General features: G+C 39.5%; 3 protein-coding genes across 5 annotated transcripts; all 3 read right to left on the bottom strand.

The window, feature by feature from the left end:
* Window positions 1-3,412: 3,412 nt before the first annotated feature.
* On the bottom strand, window positions 3,413-7,058 carry LOC137182224 (zinc-binding protein A33-like). Its single transcript, XM_067588551.1, has 2 exons — window positions 6,889-7,058; window positions 3,413-5,366 (listed from the first exon to the last, which is right to left on the bottom strand). Exon 2 carries the CDS (start codon window positions 5,347-5,349, stop codon window positions 3,874-3,876), a length of 1,476 nt encoding a protein of 491 aa, XP_067444652.1. The 5' UTR covers window positions 5,350-5,366; window positions 6,889-7,058; the 3' UTR covers window positions 3,413-3,873.
* A 509-nt stretch (window positions 7,059-7,567) lies between these two features.
* On the bottom strand, window positions 7,568-19,801 carry LOC137181016 (E3 ubiquitin-protein ligase TRIM39-like). Of its 2 annotated transcripts, none has more exons than XM_067586337.1 (3): window positions 19,675-19,801; window positions 9,529-9,699; window positions 7,568-9,430 (listed from the first exon to the last, which is right to left on the bottom strand). In XM_067586337.1, exon 3 carries the CDS (start codon window positions 9,411-9,413, stop codon window positions 7,842-7,844), a length of 1,572 nt encoding a protein of 523 aa, XP_067442438.1. In that variant the 5' UTR covers window positions 9,414-9,430; window positions 9,529-9,699; window positions 19,675-19,801; the 3' UTR covers window positions 7,568-7,841. The 2 variants fall into 2 exon arrangements, with proteins under 2 accessions (XP_067442438.1, XP_067442437.1); XM_067586336.1 differs by lacking the exon at window positions 19,675-19,801 and adding an exon at window positions 10,736-11,092.
* LOC137181017 (zinc-binding protein A33-like) lies at window positions 14,813-19,781 on the bottom strand. 2 transcript variants are annotated; one of them, XM_067586338.1, is made up of 3 exons: window positions 19,675-19,781; window positions 16,655-16,778; window positions 14,813-16,556 (listed from the first exon to the last, which is right to left on the bottom strand). In XM_067586338.1, the coding sequence occupies exon 3, from the start codon at window positions 16,537-16,539 to the stop codon at window positions 15,109-15,111; it is 1,431 nt and encodes a 476-aa protein (XP_067442439.1). In that variant the 5' UTR covers window positions 16,540-16,556; window positions 16,655-16,778; window positions 19,675-19,781; the 3' UTR covers window positions 14,813-15,108. The 2 variants fall into 2 exon arrangements, with proteins under 2 accessions (XP_067442439.1, XP_067442440.1); XM_067586339.1 differs by lacking the exon at window positions 19,675-19,781 and having other exon boundaries at window positions 16,655-16,989.
* Window positions 19,802-20,057: the final 256 nt, after the last annotated feature.

Here is a 20,057-nt window from a genome sequence, read left to right on the forward strand (position 1 = left end):
GAATAGTTTCGGTTTTGTGGCTTGTCACAGGTGACGCAGAAAATAGGTGGAGCTTTGTCAGATGGTTTCTGGGTGTGTGTCATTCCACTGTAATTGCTCAGGTGTGTATTGTCAAGTCAAGACAAGTCAATATTATTTATATAGCACCAAATCACAAGAGAAGTTATTTCAGGGCACTTTCACATAGAACAGGTCTAGACCGTACTCTTTAATTTACAGAGACCCAACAGTCCCCCATGAGCAAACACTTGGCGACAACGGCAAGGAAAAACTCCCCTTTAATGGGAAGAAATATCAAGCAGAACTGGACTCTAGGTGGGCGGCCATCTGCCTTGACCAGTTGGGTTGAGAGAAACAGAGGGAGGGGGAGAGGGGAGAGAGAGACACAGAGAAGCACAGCAACAACAACAACAATAACAATAATCATAATAATAGAAATATGACTAATAAAAACAGCAGTAGTCACAGCAGCAGTGGGTGTTGAGCTGGACAGTAGTCTGTCCGCAGCCGAAGGTCAGCTGCAAGACGAGAAAGCACAAAACTATGGGGAAGATGCCAAGTTAGTAACATGCATTAATGGTACATGAATACTTTTGGAGACTGTAGGAACCACAAGTAAGCATCCACTTTGGGAGCACAGTGTTCTAGTGGGATAATATGGTACTGAGCTCTTTAAGATGTGATGGTGCCTGACCATTAAGGGCTTTGTAGGGAAGGAGAAGAATTTTAAATTCTATTCTGGATTTTACAGGGAGCCAGAGTAGAGAAGCTAAAATGGAAGAAAAATGATCTCTTTTTCTAGTTTTTGTCAGTACACGTGCAGCTGTATGCTGGACCAGGTGGAGAGTCTTAAGAAACTTGTGTCTCATCCTGTGGTTGTTACTGCATAGATCCATGCATTCTGTTTTATAAGACTTTCAAACTGAAGTCCTGGCTTCAAAATTTTAGTTTTTTTTTTCTATTTTCTAGCTGATTGAGCCATTTCCTCTTTTTTAACCCTATGTGCAAAATGCATGCTATTTTCCTGGTTCCACTAGGGGCATTAATCCTACATTATAAATACTGCAGCCAAGTATATTACAGCTCCAATGGGTTGTATGTGTGAGTAGGGATGTCTAAATGTGATGTCTGTGTGTGTATGGAGAAATTGGTGTGTGTGTGTCTGTGTGTGTGTGTGTGTGTGTGTGTGTGTGTGTGTGTGTGTGTGTGTGTGTGTGTGTGGCCAAAATACAGACACTCAAATCCTTATGGGAAAAAAGTCCCAATGTAAACCCATAAAAACTGTATTTTTTGATCCTCTGGCTACAATAGTGTATAACCATGCATTCTATTTTATAAGGCTTTCAAACTGAAGCCCTGGCTTCAAAATTATAGTTTTTACTATTTCCCAGCTGAGCAATTTTCTCCTGTTTGCCCTGAAAAACAAATACATAACATTAACATTGCTCTCCACTAGGGGCTATGTCTGGGGCATTTCATGCATTATCAAATTTTGCAGACATTGTAGCAAATTTATTCATCTGAAAATGTTGTGTTTGTATTGATGTGGATGTCCAAGGGTGGTGTATGTGTGTGTATGGAAAAACGAGTGTGTGTGTGTGTGTGTGTGTGTGTGTGTGTGTGTGTGTGTGTGTGTGTGTGTGTGTGTGTGCAGCTAAAAAGAGGTCATTTATATGGTCTGCAGGTCACATTACTCATTTCTCCCTCTCTCACAGACACACACATACACACACCTTCATCCACCTGCCCACACTCATACACACATGCATGCACATGCACACACATGCCCATGCACATGCAGGCCTTCTGACTCAATAAAATATATTATACCTGTAACAGATGCCTACATGAGTTACAGTGCAGTATCTGCTATTGAGCTTGACACACACACCTATCCATGCAGGCACGCACACATGCACAGACACAGACCCACCCACTCACACACTGATTCATTTCTGTTCTGAATTTTTGAATTTAAATGTTGAAGTCGAAGTGATGTTGTATTTATGCTATATTTCTGAAGCAAAATAAGGTAATATGCTATTAGAAAGTAAAATTATGATAATATAAAAAAAATAATGCATAAATTTCAATGTTGTTGCTAATCACTGACATATCCCAAACTATGATGAAAAAAAATCCCCCTTGCCCTTACTATATAAAAAATATTTCAATTTTTGTGTTTTTTTAATAAAAATTAGTGGTATCATGACAAAAACTGGCATTTAAAGGGTCAAAATTCTGAAAATAAATGAATATTTGTTAATTATGATCAGGACTGAAGTTAGTTAAAAAAATAACTTTGTGAAAGTGTAAAAAGATATTTATATATAATATTTTTATAGCAGTTTTTGATGGGGACCTTTTAGGTCCCTAATATGCTCTATTGATAGTATTTTAAAGTGAGGCCCAAGAGTTAATGCAGTTCCTTTAATGCCAATTAAATGTTCCAGTCTGTGATAGGATGAGATGGTCTATAGTGTCAAATGCGGCACTAACATCTAACAAGACAACTACAGAGAGAAGTCCTTTGTCCGATGCAATTAGGAGGTTATTTGTAACTTTCACCAGTGATGTCTCTGTGATATGATGCACTCTAAATCCTGACTGAAAATCCTCAAATAAACTATTGTTAAGTACAAAGTCACACAACTGATTGGCGACTGCTTTCTCAAGGATCTTAGAGAGAAGGGGAAGGGTAGATATAGGTCCATTTGTGTATATCTCACACAAACATGGACATGCATATTTTCTAACTGATTTTGTGAGAGGTGGTGAGAAAATGTACGCTGAAAATATGACAGTATTTATTCACTTCATGGGATCAAGAGGAAATTTCATAAGCAAAAAAGTTCATATCTCCTGCCACTTTCTCGAAATTCATCATCATCAGAATCAAGAATGTTTCTGCCATCCTGATAATTAACATCCAGGGTCATCTTAGTGATGGGAACAGTGGAACTAAGTGTCTAGTGTTCTCCAAAGTTTTATTATACTTCTTCTATACAGTAACAAACTGTAATTCACCATAATTCTGCAAATAAAACAGGATTCCAGTAAAGTCATATTCTGTTGTATTTTAATATTAAATACAATCAGACAGTAATTCCTCCTGAGTGTATGGGCCACAGTTATGTTGATGGCTTTACATCTTATGTCCAGAGTATAATGAAGAACAAACAAAAATGATGGAAATACTGTTCTATAATGTCCCAAAACCTTAAAGTGAAAATTTCAAACAATACATTAAACTTTTTTAAATGTGTTATAAAGACTTCATTACCAGGGTCATCTTAGTGATGGGAACAGTGGAACTAAGTGTCCAGTGTTCTCAAAAGTTTTATTATGTTTCTATATTTTAACAAACTGTAATTCACCATATTTCTGCAAATAAAACAGGATTCCAGTGAAATCTTATTCTGTTGTCTTTTAATATTAAATACAATCAGACAGTAATCCTTTCTCAGTGTATGGGCCACAGTTATGTTGATGGCTTTACATCTTATGTCCAGAGTATAATGAAGACCAAACAAAAACGATGGAAATACTGTTCTATAATGTCCTGAAACCTTATAGTGAAAATTTCAAACAATGCAGCAAACTCTCTCAAATGTGTTATAAACACTTCATTACTGATTACCCTAAAAACCACTACAGACAGACATGTTTACTTTATGATTCACTTATTTAAAAGCATGCTTCAGTGATTTAAAATTCAAAAAGGGAAAAGGGCTCACTGACGCTGCAGATGTACTGGGTCCACTGCAAACATCATCACCGTCATCATCAATCATCATCATCAATCATCACTATCATTATCGTCATCATCAGAGAACACAAATATCTTCAGCGCGAGTTTATTCCGGGTGGTAATTAAAAGGAAAGGGGGCTTACTGAGGGTGAAGGTGTACTGGGCCCACTGAAAACATCATCAACTTCATCATCATCATCATCATTATCATCATCATCAGAGACCACAGGTAATATCTTCAGTGGGAGTTCATTCCAAGTAGCAATGTATGGAAACAGTCTCCCAGTGAAAGTGTGTGTGAAGTCGTGTATGTGTGTGTTAGTATCAGGATCAGAGAATAACAGTTTTCCTCTGTCCCAGTCCAGATGAACTCTGATCCTCTGCAGCCTCTCCTCCACTGAGAGAACAGTGGAATGTAGTGAGGAGACTGCTGCATATTTACCTTCCCTGAACAGTACTGCCCATAATCCAGACTTTATGTCTGACCTTCCCTTCCTCTGGACAGACTCTGGTGTCACACCAACGAACCAGCCTGTACTGTCTCCAACCTCAACATCCCAGCTGTGAGTCCCTGAGTTAAAACCCTCAGAGCCCAGGACAGAGGGATAGAAATCAAACCTCTCTGGGTTTTTAGGAAGCTTCTGTTTCTCTCCGTGTCTCACACTGGTCAGATCTTCAGACAGGATGAGTTCTGGATGAGCAGTGTTCGGATCCAGAATCACAGGAGTGTAGGAGACCACCTCCTTCATCTTGTTCCAGATGTTGAAGGTCACGTTGCCCAGGTGTTTGGCCACACCTATCAGAGCTCCTGAGACCAGCTCTGGATCATCCAGCAGGGGGCGCTGCTGGACTCTTTTCACTGCAGCCTTGTAGTTCTGCAGGAACGAGACGTCTTCAGCTCTCAGCTCCTCCTCTGTGGCTCTGATTGTGTCTGAAAGAGCTGCTATCTCTCTGCTCAGACTCTCAATCTTCTCCTTCATCATCTGACTCTTCTGCTCCTTTTCCTTTCTCAGAGCAGTGATCCTGGCCTCCTCTTCCTCTTGAAGAAACTGGTGAAGCTTCTTAAACTGCTCCTTAATCTGCTTCTCTGTGTCTCTGGCCTGGATCTTAATGTGCTCTGCTGTTTGATCACAGTTTCCTTTAACTTCTTCAAAAAGCTTCAGTTTCTCCTTTAAGGGCTTCAAGGATTTCTGGAGCTCCTCTTTGTGATCTTGTGCAGCTTCATTGATGGGTCTGAATCTGTGGTTGTTGTGTATTTTTGAATCTCTGCAGACAACACATACTGGCTGCTGATGGTCCAGACAGAAGAGTTTGAGTTTCTCAGAGTGCAGACTGCAGAGATCCTCAGATCCTGCTGAAGCTCTCTGATCTCTCTCCCGTAAGAAGGCCTCACACAGGTTCTTTAATGCCAAGTTACGAGGCGGGTTGTTGCTCCCAGATACAGTCTTACAAAGTGGACACTCCTGTTCATGTTTACTGTTCCACCATCCCTGCAGACACTCTTTACAGAAGCTGTGGCTGCATGTCAGGATAACAGGATCTTTAAAGATATCATGACAGACGGGACAGGAGAGATCATTCTCTGGTCCAGAAGCCATTTTCTCTCTGAGTGAAGCTGAAAACACACAAAGCAGAACATTGAAACAAGAAGTCAGTCATATCTCGTTTTCTTAAGTTATTCACAATTTGATTCATAGACATAGATTTGGGTATATACAGAAGGCACACGTCCCTACCCATGTCAAGGTGAATTGTCTCATGGCTATTGACTCCACATAGTGTTACTGGTACAATCTATGCAGAGTTGCAAGGTTTGTGCTTTCTGCAGAACGTGAGTTATTGTGATAACAAGTGAAAGATCGGGACATGGGGGGGATACCCGACTTGTTGATCTGACAACGCTCAACTTCAAACTGCACCACGTTGTCGAGCTGCAACCCGACAATATAGAAGCAGATAATATAGATGACTGAATGGTGGTTAATTTGAACAGTTAGTATTTTTATTTTCAGTTGATATTAGGCCATATTTAAAGTTCAGGTATAAAGTGTTGTCAGTTGCTTTGACTTCTATGTTTATGATCAAACTGACCACTATCTAGAACTATAATTGAATGACACTAATTAACAGTGTATTGCACTTAATAGCAATATTGAACAAGAAAATGTCAGTGAAAAGGCTTTAAACTCAGGGGTAACATTAGCTGTTAGCTAGCAGCACCGTTTATTATTTAACTTTAAATAAAGTAAGCAAACATGTAGCTCCTGTTTTTACTACAGTATTTATCTCTTGACACAAAAAATCTCCTTATATTCCCTGATTTGTAGGATCCATTTCAGTGCTGAAGATTTGTTTTACAAAAAACAATAATTTACCTCCAAATAATAGCGAAGGACAACAAACTAATACTAATGTTAATGACTTGTTGGTTAGTTAAAAACACTGGTTCTAAAGTCACTAATAGGGAAAAATGATTAAATAGGGAAATATCAAATATCATACTCAGTGGTGTCTACCTTACTAGGAACCTCACTCCTGAGGGTTACTATCTTATCACTATTTTTAATCTTTGCAACCTTTTCTAAACAAGGTACTGTCTTCAGGGACGAAGGAACATGTCACCCAGTGCAGAGGTGTGGCTCATTGACATGTTTTTAATCGCCTGTGGACAACAACGGAGGTCTATGGCAGACTGGACTTTGGAATCTAAGGTCAGGTTTGAAATGGCAGACACCAGATAGTTGGTTTAAACAAAGCAGCACATTACCTCCAGGTTATCATACATCCATTGTCTTGTAACATTTGTTGTGACAATCTTTCATACGTCAATTTTGAATATTATTTTTTATTCTGATCCATATCAATAAAATAAAATGTAAAATAGGCCTAACTGTTTGAAATTCAAATGCATGACACAAGACCCTCTAGTCAAGTTATATTTGCAAATACATGTTCAATAAATTAAGCATTTTACAGTCACATGTCATGTATGCATATGAAAGAGAAAACAGATCAAGACCAAGTGCACACACACAACTATTTTAACTGTCTGATAAAAAATGTCCCTATCAAAGTTCAAACTAAACCTGCACCCTATTACAAGTCAAACTTTGAGTTGTGATTCTCTGAAAACTCACCTTCAGTGATTGAAGTCAGCTGCAGGTTTTAGCGTCAGTATTCTAGTATTACTTCTGTCTTCATCCGTCTGTGAAGGTTCAGGTTTTAGTCTGATGGTGAATCTTCTAGTCGTCTGTCTCTCTCTTTGTTTGTGTCACTGTTCAGTGGAAAAATAATAGTTTCTGTTTCCTGGCTTTTCGCAGGTGACTCAGAGAATAGTTAGAGCTTTGTTACATGGTTCTTTTAAACGCTCACCTGTTCAACCGGATTAACCTCTATTAAAGAAGGGGTGCGTCTGTGTCTCTGTTTGAGTCTGTTTTTGAGTTTTTGACCACTAGAATTGCTATGGAGCAGTGTTTTTTTGAGCAGGTCCCCCATTTGTGTGTATCTCACACAAACATGTACATGCATATTTTCTAACTGATTTGGTGAGAAGATGTCCCCTGAAAATAAGTTTTTTTAAAGGACAACACTAGTTTTAATTAATTTACAACTCTTCATAGGATCAGGAAAAACCACTGGTATAATGTCATGAGCATAAAGTTCATATCTCCTTCCACTTTCTCAAATATGATCATCACCAGAATCAACAGTGGAACTAAATGTCCAGTGTTCTCAAAAGTTTTATTATGTTTCTTCTATGTTTTAACAAACTGTAATTCACCATATTTATGCAAATAAAACAGGATTCCAGTAAAGTCTTATTCTGTTGTCTTTTAATATTAAATACAATCAGACAGTAATCCTTTCTCAGTGTATGGGTCACAGTTATGTTGATGGCTTTCCATCTTATGTCCAGAGTATAATGAAGACCAAACAAAAACGATGGAAATACTGTTCTATAATGTCCTGAAACCTTACAGTGAAAATGTCAAACAATGCAGCAAACTTTCTCAAATGTGTTATAAACACTTCATTACTGATTACCCTAAAAACCACCACAGACAAACATGTTTACTTTATGATTCACTTATTAAGACACACGTTTCACTGATTTTGAACCGAAAAAGGAATAGATGTTTACTGGGGCTGCAGATGTAATGGGCCCACAGTTAACATCATCGTCTTCATCATCATCAACATCATCATCATCACCATCACCACCATCATCATCATCATCACCACTGTCACCACCACCACCATTATTAACTCCATCATCATCAGAGTCCACAGGTAATATCCTCAGTGGGAGTTCATTCCAAGTAGCAATGCATGGAAACAGTCTCTCAGTGAAAGTGTGTGTGAAGGTGTGTATGTGTGTGTTAGTATCAGGATCAGAGAATGACAGTTTTCCTCTGTTCCAGTCCAGACGAACTCTGATCCTCTGCAGCTTCTTCTTCACTGAGAGAACAGTGGAGGGATGTGGTGAGGAGACTGCGTGGTATTCATCTTTATTGAACACTACTGCCCATAATCCAGACATTATGTCTGTGCTTCCCTTCTTCTGGACAGACTCTGCTGCCACACCAATGATCCAGCCTGTACTGTCTCCAACCTCAACATCCCAGCTGTGAGTCCCTGAGTTAAAGCCCTCAGAGCCCAGGACAAAGGTGAAAGAATGAGACCTTTCTGGATTGTCAGGAAGCTTCTGTTTCTCTCCGTGTCTCACACTGGTCAGATCTTCAGACAGGATGAGTTCTGGATAAGCAGTGTTTGGATCCAGAATCACAGGAGTGTAGGAGACCATCTCCTTCATCTTGTTCCAGATGTTGAAGGTCACGTTGCCCAGGTGTTTGGCCACGTCTATCAAAGCTCCTGAGACCAGCTCTGGATCATCCAGCAGGGGGCGCTGCTGGACTCTTTTCACTGCAGCCTTGTAGTTCTGCAGGAATGAGACGTCTTCAGCTCTCAGCTCCTCCTCTGTGGTTCTGATTGTGTTTGAAAGAGCTGCTATCTCTCTGCTCAGAGTCTCAATCTTCTCCTTCATCATCTGACTCTTCTGCTCCTCTTCCACCCTCAGAGCAGCGATCCTGGCCTCCTCTTCCTCTTGTAGAAACAGGTGAAGCTTCTTAAACTGCTCCTTGATCTGCCTCTCTGTGTCTCTGGTCTGGATCTTAATGTGTTCTGCTGTTTGATCAAACTTTCCTTTAACTTCTTTAAAGAGCCACAGTTTCTCCTTTAAGGGCTTCAGGGATTTCTGGAGCTCCTCTTTGTGATCCTGTGCAGCTTCATCGATGGGTCTGAATCTGTGGTTGTTGTGTATTTTTGAATCTCGACAGACAACACACACTGGCTGCTGATGGTCCAGACAAAAGAGTTTGAGTTTCTCAGAGTGCAGACTGCAGAGATCCTCAGACCCTGTTGAAGCTCTCTGATCTCTCTTCAGTAAGAAGGCCTCACACAGGTTCTTTAATGCCAAGTTACGAGGCGGGTTGTTGCTTCCAGATACAGTCTTACAAACTGGACACTCCTGTACTTGTTTCGCTCTCCACCATCTCTGCAGACAGTCTTTACAGAAGCTGTGGCTGCATGTCAGGACAACAGGATCTTTAAAGATGTCATAACAGACGGGACAGGAGAGATCGTTTTCTGATCCAGAAGCCATTTTCTCTCTGAGTGAAGCTGAAAACACACAAAGCAGAATATTGAAACAGGGAGTAAGACATATTTAATTTTTTGAAGTAATTCACAATTTGAGTTGTGATTCTCTGAAAACTCACCTTCAGTGATTGAAGTCAGCTGCAGGTTGTAGCGTCAGTATTCCAGTATTACTTCTGTCTTCATCCGTCTGTGGAGGTTCAGGTTGTAGTCTGATGGTGAATCTTGTTATCTGTCCCTCTCAGTGATTATTATTCTGCGTCTCCTCTCAGTGGAAGAATAGTTTCTGTTTTCTGGTTTAACACAGGTGACACAGAGAATAGATGGAACTTTGTTAGGTGTTTCTTCTAAAACTGTTCAACTGGATTCACCTTTATTAAAGAAGGAGTGTGTGTCCTTCCACTGTGTTAGTGTAAATGTTCAGGTATCTGTTGCCAATGTTCCTGCTGGCAGTCAAATACAGACTCATCCTGAATCTAGTTTCTAAAGAAAAAGTCCAAAGTCTGTTAAAAGAAACTCTAAGTCCATCAAGATCAAAACTGGTGCTTTAACTTTTGTTTAGTCACCCTAACGGCATGTTACACGACACATGCCCCCATCCCCTCCAAATGCCTAAACCTAACCAAGTGGGTGTGTCATGTAGATACTGCACGTTTGCACTGTGGCTGCAGCTGGATGCACTTGCAGAAAGTTCCAAAAGTACAGGAACTTTGGGGGCGGGGTTTGCAGGGAGGGTCGTCGCTGATTGGTCAAACACATACAGCGCGGCTACTTCAACTTGTTTGCCGTTCAATTCATGAAACCAGGAAGTACTCTAGTATCGACTGAGGATAATGATTTAAGTTTGTTAAAGTTAAAAGTAAAATAAAGCGCTGTTGTCAGCTTCCCGACTCATTTTTTCAAAAAGCCAAGAGAAAAAAAGAGCGAGAGTGAGAAAGCAGCGGTGTTGGAGCGAGGAGAGGGAAGGAAATAAAACGTTATTTTCTGGTTGTTTCACGGCGGTTATCTTCCAAAACGGAAATAAATCACCATCAAACATTCAACAAATGATTCACTGTGGAAACAGACGCTCTTAATTCCATTTTTCCTCATCTGCATATGAACACAGGGCGACGTGCAACACTATAAAGGACGCTTAGCGACCTTAAAGAGGAAAATGACACCTATAACTACGAGACTGTTATTAACGGTCAGAACAACACAAAACAGTCAAGTGACGTGAATGTATTAAACGTAAACGATATGCGTTAAAAGCTACAACATAAACAATTAGAGCTCCACATAAAACAGTGAAATAGAGCAGCTGTATTTCTTCCTTCAGACTCTTACCTTCAGCAACACGAAGGAGCAGCACTGACGAGAAATCCCAGAAACAACTTCAACTTCTTCTTCCTCTAATTGGCAGTTGACAAAAAATGAAACGGTGCATTCCCGTCACCAACTGGTGCGGAGTGTTAAAAAAAAAAAAAACTTCAAAATAAGGTAATTAAACAAAAATATATAACTTTACTTTCCTGTATTTTTCTGCAAAATATTTTCTAAACCCAGTGGTGGAAAATAACTATTGAAGTACTGTATTTAAGTACGAATGTGAGGTACTTGTACTTTGCTTGAGTATTTCCATTTTATGCTGCTTTGTACTTTCTACTCCACTATGTTTATTTGCCAGCTTTAAAAATCATTAAAATCATATATTTTAATATTCTGACTGTTATTGAAATTGTCTGCTCTTTTCTTTTCTTTTTTAGGGCCCGAGCACCGACCGGTGCGAAGCCCTATTGAAACTGAAGGAGTTATTATTATTCCTCCGAAACAAACGCATTTTTGAGGGCCTAAACATGCACGAAAACTCATGAAAATTTGCACAGATGTCAGGACTGGCGAAAATTTCGATATTTTATGGGTCTCGAAATAAAGCGGGACAAAATGGCTCGACAGCGCCACCTAGAAAGTCAAGAAAATTGAGCCCCTCGATACAGATTGTCGTAGGAGAACGAAATTCGGTATGCATATGTATCATGACCAGACGCACCAAAAAGTCTCAAGGACACATAGCCTAACTCCAACAGGAAGTCGGCCATTTTGTATCAAAGTTGAAATTTTGCACCGATTTTGTCATTTCCAGCCCGCATACTTTAACGAACTCCTCCTAGAGATTTGACCCCAGGACTTTCAAATTCGGTCCGTATCATCTACAGGCATAGGAGATTAAAAGTTGCTAAAACAATTCTCATTAGTCTTTCCTAGGGGGCGTGGCTGGGCGGCGAATTTCGATCCTTCGCCATGAAAAATGAAACGGCTATAACTCCGGCATACATGATCCTAAGAGAGCCAAACCTTTTGTGCTTCATAAGAGTCCCGCCCTGAACGGGTCCATGTGACAATACAGGATATGAGTCATAGCGCCACCTCCTGGCAACAGGAAGTTACATGTTTTACGCTCTGACAACCTGTGGGCAGCACGGTGATCGAATCCAGCTGAAATTTACTGAGAATAGCCTCAAGACCTTGGAGATCTTATATTATGAAGTTGGTGACCCTTCGTTGAAAGGTGTTGCCATGGCGACGCGGCGAATTTCGATGTGACGCCATGAAATTTCAATGCCTTATAACTTGACTCCACGTGGTCTGATCTTTTCCAAATTTCATATGCTTGTTAAGAGTCCCAATCTGAACACATGTTCAGTCTCATATTTAGCGAAAGTCATAGCGCCACCTACTGGCAACAGGAAGTATCATGCGTCGTACTTTGTCTAATTACTCCTAGGAAATTTGGCTGATGCACCTGAAATTAAGTCAGCTAATAAACAAGACCTTGGTGATGCTACATTTGGCAGCTCATGACCCAAAACTGAATGCTGTTACCATGGCGACACATCCTTCGCCATGAAATATGATACTGTTTTTCAGGGAGAAGGGATTGCTCTACAGTCATGAAACTTGACACACATGTCTAGAGTGATGTCAGCTAAAATCCTATGTGGTCGCTTTGAATGGGCGTGGCAAAATGGCTCAACAGTGCCCCCTTTAAAATTTCAAAATTGCAGCCCCGCCTTCCAGATTAACGTAGAAAGATGAAATTCACAGGGCACATGTATAATGTCAACACGCACAAAAAAGCCTCTTGAAGCCGTATTGTAAGTCGAACAGGAAGTCGGCCATCTTGAAAAAAATGGTACATTTTCGCCTTTTCTTGGCCATTTCGCATACCTTGTATTTTAAAGAACTCCTCCTACAGAATCCATCGAAAGGACTTAAAAATCAGTGTGTGTCATCTAGACTAGTGTATGATCATGATGGTTTGGCCGTGGCGTGGCGTTGAGTTTTGATGTTTCGCCATGACAGAGGAAATTGATATAACTTGAGTGTACACGGTTGGATCTGCCTCAAACTTTACACAACAAGTCACTGACAAAAGCCCTTCGACTGAGCGTCACTTCGACATGCGCTGGGGTGCGAGGGCCTGATCATCGCTGCTTGCAGCTTTAATTAAAATTTGTTATGCACTTTGTGTGAAAGGTGATATATCAATAAAGTGTATTATTATTATGTTTTTAATTATTATTATTATTATTATTATTATTATTATTATTATTATCATCATAAAAGCATATGATACACTTAATAATATAAGTTCACATATAATGTGATTCAGTACCATTACTATTAATCTAAAATTGGCTCCCCAACAATAAACTAAAACATGAAAGTGCATGTATTTGTATGAAAACAAACAATATAATATACTGTAACAATGAAACACTCTAAAGCCAGTCTGCATAATGAGTACTGTTGATACTTTAAGGACATATTGCTGATAATACTTCTGCACTTTTACTCAAGTAATATTTTGAATTTAGGACTTTTATCTTGTAATGGAGTATTTTTAGACTAAAGTATTTCTATTTGTACTTAAGTCAAGGATCTGAATACTTCTTCCAGCACTGGTTGAATCAAAGTTTACTCTGATGTTTCCCTCACATGCTCTGAATCAGGCGTCTCATTTCAGCTTCATATTTATGACAGTGGATCATTACATGATCTATTGTTTCTTCTTGTCCACAAAAGTCGCAGGTATACCGACTTGCAGCCAACAGCACAATATTCACCTCAACAGGATTATCAGCGCACTTAAAAGGTATCATGATGGTTTCTTTCTTGTGACATCTTCAAAGTGAATGTTTAGGCTATTCTTGCAGTTTTTCAGTAGGACTTTGGAGGCTCTGTTATTGACATGAATGACTAAGCCCTTTGACTTTGGACAAGAAATGCAAAGAGTTAATAACAGCAACTTCACGCAGAGGCTCTGGCTTAGGGGACCCCTGAGCCCTTGGGACCCTGGTCCCGGGCCCAGTAGGCCTGTTTGGTAATCTGCCCATGCTTCCTGTGTTATGTTTCCCTGTTTTCTATGGTGTATTATTTAGTCCAGTATGAGCAAAGTGAAACCGTCATATTAATGTCTCCTCTCTCCTGTTTCCTCTAATTCCTCCATCTGTCCTTTGAATAGTGTAAAACCACCGTCCTTTCCTCTCTTCACTTCCATTGCTTTTGCCACCTTTCCTTCAATCTCATCTTAATTACTCTTAACTCTACAGCACTATCAGATAGACATGTAGTGAAGACATTTTTATCTAACAACATGTAGTCCAGTAATAGGAATTCAAAAGTTATTAAGTAATAATCTGATAAAATACGTTTGTGGAAACACTATGAAATGTTCAATTTCGATGCCATATATCTGAATAAGGTCGAAGGTGTGGTTAAACTAGTGAGTGGGTTTATTTACACTGTGAGACAAGCCAGTTGAGTCTAATGATGAGATAAACGCAGTGCTAAGGCTATCATTATTGACATCTACATGAATATTAAAGTCACCTTCTATAATTACTTTATCTGTACTAAGGACTAAACTTGAAATAAAATACAAATTGATCCTGGATAAAATTTCTAATCAGGATTCTCTTTGTTTGAGTCTGTTTCTGAGTTTTTGACCACTAGAAGTGCTATGACACAGTGTCCCCCCCCCCCCCCCCCCACCATTTGTGTGTATCTCACACAAACATATACATGCATATTTTCTAACTGATTTGGTGAGATGTCCCCTTAAAGTAAGGGGTTTTTAAAGGACAACACTAGTTTTAATTAATTTACAACTCTTCATATGATCAGGAAAAAACACTGGTATAATGTCATGAGCATAAAGTTCATATCTCCTGCCACTTTCTCAAATTTCATCATCATCAGAATCAAGACAGTCTCTGCCATCCTCATCACCAGGGTCATCTTAGTGATGGGAACAGTGGAACTAAATGTCCAGTGTTCTCAAAAGTTTTATTATGTTTCTTCTATGTTTTAACAAACTGTAATTCACCATAATTCTGCAGATACAACAGGATTCCAGTAAAGTCTTATTCTGTTGTCTTTTAATATGAAATACAATCAGACAGTAATCCTTTCTCAGTGTATGGGTCACAGTTATGTTGATGGCTTTACATCTTATGTCCAGAGTATAATGAAGACCAAACAAAAATGATGGAAATACTGTTCTATAATGTCCTGAAACCTTACAGTGAAAATGTCAAACAATGCAGCAAACTTTCTCAAATGTGTTATAAACACTTCATTACTGATTACCCTAAAAACCACCACAGACAAACATGTTTACTTTATGATTCACTTATTAAGACACACGCTTCACTTATTTAAAATCCAAAAAAGAAAAAGTGCTCATCATCATCATTCTCATCATCATCAGAGACCACAGGTAATATCTTCAGTGGGAGTTCATTCCAAGTAGCAATGTATGGAAACAGTCTCCCAGTGAAAGTGTGTGTGAAGGTGTGTATGTGTGTGTTAGTATCAGGATCAGAGAATGACAGTTTTCCTCTGTTCCAGTCCAGATGAACTCTGATCCTCCACAGCTTCTTCTTCACTGAGAGAACAGTGGAATATAGTGAGGAGACTGCTGTATACTGACCTTTATTCAACAGTACTGCCCATAATCCAGACTTTGTGTATGCATGTCCCTTCCTCTGGACAGACTCTGGTGTCACACCAACATACCAGGTTGTGCTGTCTTCGACTTCAACGACCCAGCTGTGAGTCCCTGAGTTAAAGCCCTCAGAGCCCAGGACAGAGGGATAGAAATCAAACCTCTCTGGGTTTTTAGGAAGCTTCTGTCTCTCTCCACATCTCACACTGGTCAGATATTTAGACAGGATGAGTTCTGGATGAGCAGTGTTTGGATCCAGAATCACAGGAGTGTAGGAGACCATCTCCTTCATCTTGTTCCAGATGTTGAAGGTCAGGTTGCCCAGGTGTTTGGCCACGTCTATCAGAGCTCCTGAGACCAGCTCTGGATCATCCAGCAGGGGGCGCTGCTGGACTCTTTCCACTGCAGCCTTATAGTTCTGCAGGAATGAGACGTCTTCAGCTCTCAGTTCCTCCTCTGTGGCTCTGATTGTGTCTGAAAGAGCTGCTATCTCTCTGCTCAGAGCCTTTATCTTATTATGCATAACTTTACTTTTCTGATTTTCCTCCTTCCTCAGGGCAGTGGTCCTGGCCTCCTCTTCCTCTTGAAGAAACTGGTGAAGCTTCTTAAACTGCTTCTTAATCTTCTTCTTTGTGTCTCTGGCCTGGACCTTAATGTGTTCTGCTGTTTGATCACAGTTTCCTTTAACTTTTTTAAAGAGCTTCAGTTTCTCCTTTAAGGGCTTCAGGGATTTCTGGAGCTCCTCTTTGTGATCATGTGCAGCTTCATCGATGGGTCTGAATCTGTGGTTGGTGTGTATTTTTGAATCTCTGCAGACAACACACACTGGCTGCTGATGGTCCAGACAGAAGAGTTTGAGTTTCTCAGAGTGCAGACTGCAGAGATCCTCAGACCCTGCTGAAGCTCTCTGATCTCTCTCCAGCAAGAAGGCCTCACACAGGTTCTTTAAAGCCAAGTTACAAGGTGGGTTTTTCCTTCTAGATACAGTCTTACAAAATGGACACTCCTGTACTTGTTTCGCTCTCCACCATCTCTGCAGACAGTCTTTACAGAAGCTGTGGCTGCATGTCAGGATAACAGGATCTTTAAAGATGTCATGACAGACGGGACAGGAGAGATCGTTTTCTGATCCAGAAGCCATTTTCTCTCTGAGTGAAGCTGAAAACACACAAAGCAGAATGTTGAGACAGGAAGTAAGACATATTTAATTTTCTAAGGTTATTAACAGTTTGAGTTGTGATTCTCTGAAAACTCACCTTCAGTGATTGAAGTCAGCTGCAAGTTGTAGCATCAGTATTCCAGTATTATTTCTGTCTTCATCCGTGTCTGTTTCTTTTTATTTGCATCTCCTCTCAGTGGAAGAATAATAGTTTCTGTTTCCTGGTTTGACACAGGTGACACAGAGAATAGATGGAGCTTTGTTAGTTGTTTCTTCTAAAACTGTTTAACTGGATTCACCTTTATTAAAGAAGGAGTGTGTGTCCTTCCGCTGTGTTAGTGTAAATGTTCAGGTATCTGTTGCCAGTGTTCCTGCTGGCAGTCAAATACAGACTCATCCTGAATCCAGTTTCTAAAGAAACAGTCCAAAGTCTGTTAAGAGAAACTCTAAGTCCATCAAGATCAAAACCGGTGCTTTAACTTTTTTTTAGTCAACTATTTAAAAAGGTACTCTGTGGAGTCTTTGCTTGCTAGAAGTGCTATAGAGGTCTTCACGGGTCCAATGATAAAAATTAAAGAAAAATATATACCTGCAGAAGACAATAAAAAACACATAAATTACCTTCTGTCCTCTAAACATGCAAAATAACAGAATTTACACCAGGAAATGGCTGCTAAAACTGAAGCACTACGACGGTCGAAGCCCACAGGAACAGCTTCACAGGCTGTGGAAGCAAATTGACATAGTGGCCAAACCAAAGATGTATCCTAAGAACTATCATGGGAAAAGGAGTGACTGTAAAACAGTGAATCTTAAAAAAAACATCCAGTTTCTAATCAGAAACAGTCCAAAGTCTGTTTCAAAAAACTCTTAATCTATTAAGATCAAAACCAGCACTTTTTGTTTGGTCAACTATTTAAAAAGGTACTCTGTGGAGTTTATGACTGCTAGAAGTGCTATAGAGGTCTTCAACAATTTGAAATAGACCCGTGGAAAACTCATCTGAACCGGATGTGCATAAATTCATTTTCACAAATGAGAGACTCGACCCAAACAGAGAGGGAATGCAAACACCACCAGCAGCCTGATGTGCTATCAATTAATTTGATCAATTAATTAACTAGCAGCAACGGTGGGAAAGAGCCACAATATTATCAGAATAATGCCCTATGAACGAATGTTAAGTCATAGAAATGAAAATAATTCATTTATATGCACAAATGTATAACCTATAATATAATAAAATAATAACTGAAAATGTTATTCCATCTCCTTTAACAACAATAAAACCTGTAATAATACAAAGACATTTCTAGCTAAGAGTTATTAAATTTGACAGGAAAACGTTTTTTTCTTTGTCCTAAATCATCACAACAAATTACTAACTCTCTTCTCTTTCACAATTTTTCATGTGTGTCCTAAAACAACAGTCAGGTGTCTATATGAACACTGAAAGAGGTTTTCCTCGCTGTAATCATTCCTGCTGTTCATACTGACTAATAAAAGATCCCCCTCAAATGTGCTTTCAATGTAAGTGATGGAAGCCAAAATCCACAGTGTGTCCACACAGTCATTTTGTCCAAAAATGCAGTTAAAAGATCATCTGAAGCTTATATGAGGCTTCAGCAGTCTGCGTTAATCATATCAACTGGATATCTGACTTTTTAGCATCAAATTCCCTCTTTGTGTTTTCCTGTTGAGCTGTGGTGGAAGTATAGTAACAAAAAGAGGAAGTTTCGTTCTAAAAAGACTGTAACGTTGAAAATATTTACTTGATTTAATGCATTCGGACGCTGAAGCTTCATATTAGCTTCAGATAAACTTTTAAATACATTTTTGCACGGAAGGAGGACTGTGGATTTTGTCCTCCAACACTTACATTGTAAGTGCATTGTGAAGGGATCTTCTAATGGTCAATATGAACAGGAGGAATGATTATGGGAAGCAAAACCTATTTTAATGTTCATTTGGGTTGGGGATGCACTGATCCAACTGGATACCAATACCTGGGCTTTGGGTATCGGCCGATGCCGAGTACTGATTCAATACCAGTATTTAATTAACGAGCTGTATGCATCACAGTGTGGAAGAGACTGGGATTATTATTTTATGTGTAAGACAAAATCAGGCTTGTCTTAGATGTTGCTTTCCTAACATTGTAAAACAAAAGATAACAAATAAACACATAGATATAAGTTAATTGAATTGTTATTTATTAAAATAATGGTATCTGATACCAGATCGGCCCATTGTCATGGATACCCAATGCAGCTAATTGAGACAGTATTGGGCTGATATCAGTATCAGTATTGGTGTGTCTCTGATTTGGGCACCTGACTGTTGTTTTAAGACAGACTTGAAAAATTGTGAACCTGTCCTTTAAGCTCACAGCTAGCCACAGCAAGATGAAAATCCCCACCCACAGATATGGTTTAAAAAAAGGAAAACCAAAGCCACATGGTGAGAAAGAGTAAAAATTTTGGGGTGGGGTACTTTCCAAAAGTACAGGAACTTTGGGGGCGGGATTTGCAGAGATGGCTGTCGCTGTCAAACACATACAACGCGGCTCCTTCAACTTGTTTGCCACTTAATTCATAAAACCAGGAAGTACTCTAATATCGATTTAGGACGACGGGAGGACATTTATTTTAGTTTGTTTACATTAAAAGTAAAATAAGGCGTTGTTGTCAGCTTCCTGACTCATTTTAAGAAAGACAAGAGAAAAAAGAAGAGCCAGAGTGAGAAAGCAGCGGTGTTGGAGCGAGGAGAGGGAAGGAAATAAAACGTTATTTTCTGATTGTTTCATGGCGGTTACCCTTTAAAGCAGAAATAAACAATCATCACACACTCAACAGATGATTTACTGTGGAAACAGACGCTCTTAGTTTCATTTTCCTCCTCTGCATATGAACACAGGGCGGCCTGCAACACTACTTAATGACCTTGAAGAAGAAAATGAAACCTATATCTACCAGACATCAAAACGACACAAAACAGCCTGATAACATGAATGTATTAAATGTAAACAATATGCGTTAAAAGCTACAACATAAACAATTAGAGCTCCACATAAAACAATGAAATAGAGCAGCTGCATTTCTCCCCTCACACTCCTACCTTCAGCAACAGACGGAGCATCACCGAGAAAAAACCACAGAAACTTCTTCTTACTTCCTCCTCCTCTTCTTCTTTTTTTTTTAAACAGAAACTTACTCTTCTTTTTCATCTTCTTCTTTATAAAAACATATGATACACTTATAATATAAGTGCACATATAATATGATGCAGTACCATTACTATAACTATTACTATTACTGTGGAAACCTTGATAGGTCCCCAGTGTCTCTCTCACAAAACCTGCTGCTGACACCAGTGTGTCGAAACCCTGCAGTGAAGAGGCAGAGGTTATTCAAATCTTCCAAACTGTCAGTCGTGCAAAAGTCCTGAACCTGAAGCTGAAACCGAGGGGGCTTTTCGGTGGACATTTTTCCATCAGAAAC

This window comes from Thunnus thynnus, chromosome 4 (genome assembly GCF_963924715.1).
Source record: "Thunnus thynnus chromosome 4, fThuThy2.1, whole genome shotgun sequence".
Classification (NCBI taxonomy): Eukaryota; Metazoa; Chordata; class Actinopteri; order Scombriformes; family Scombridae; genus Thunnus; species Thunnus thynnus.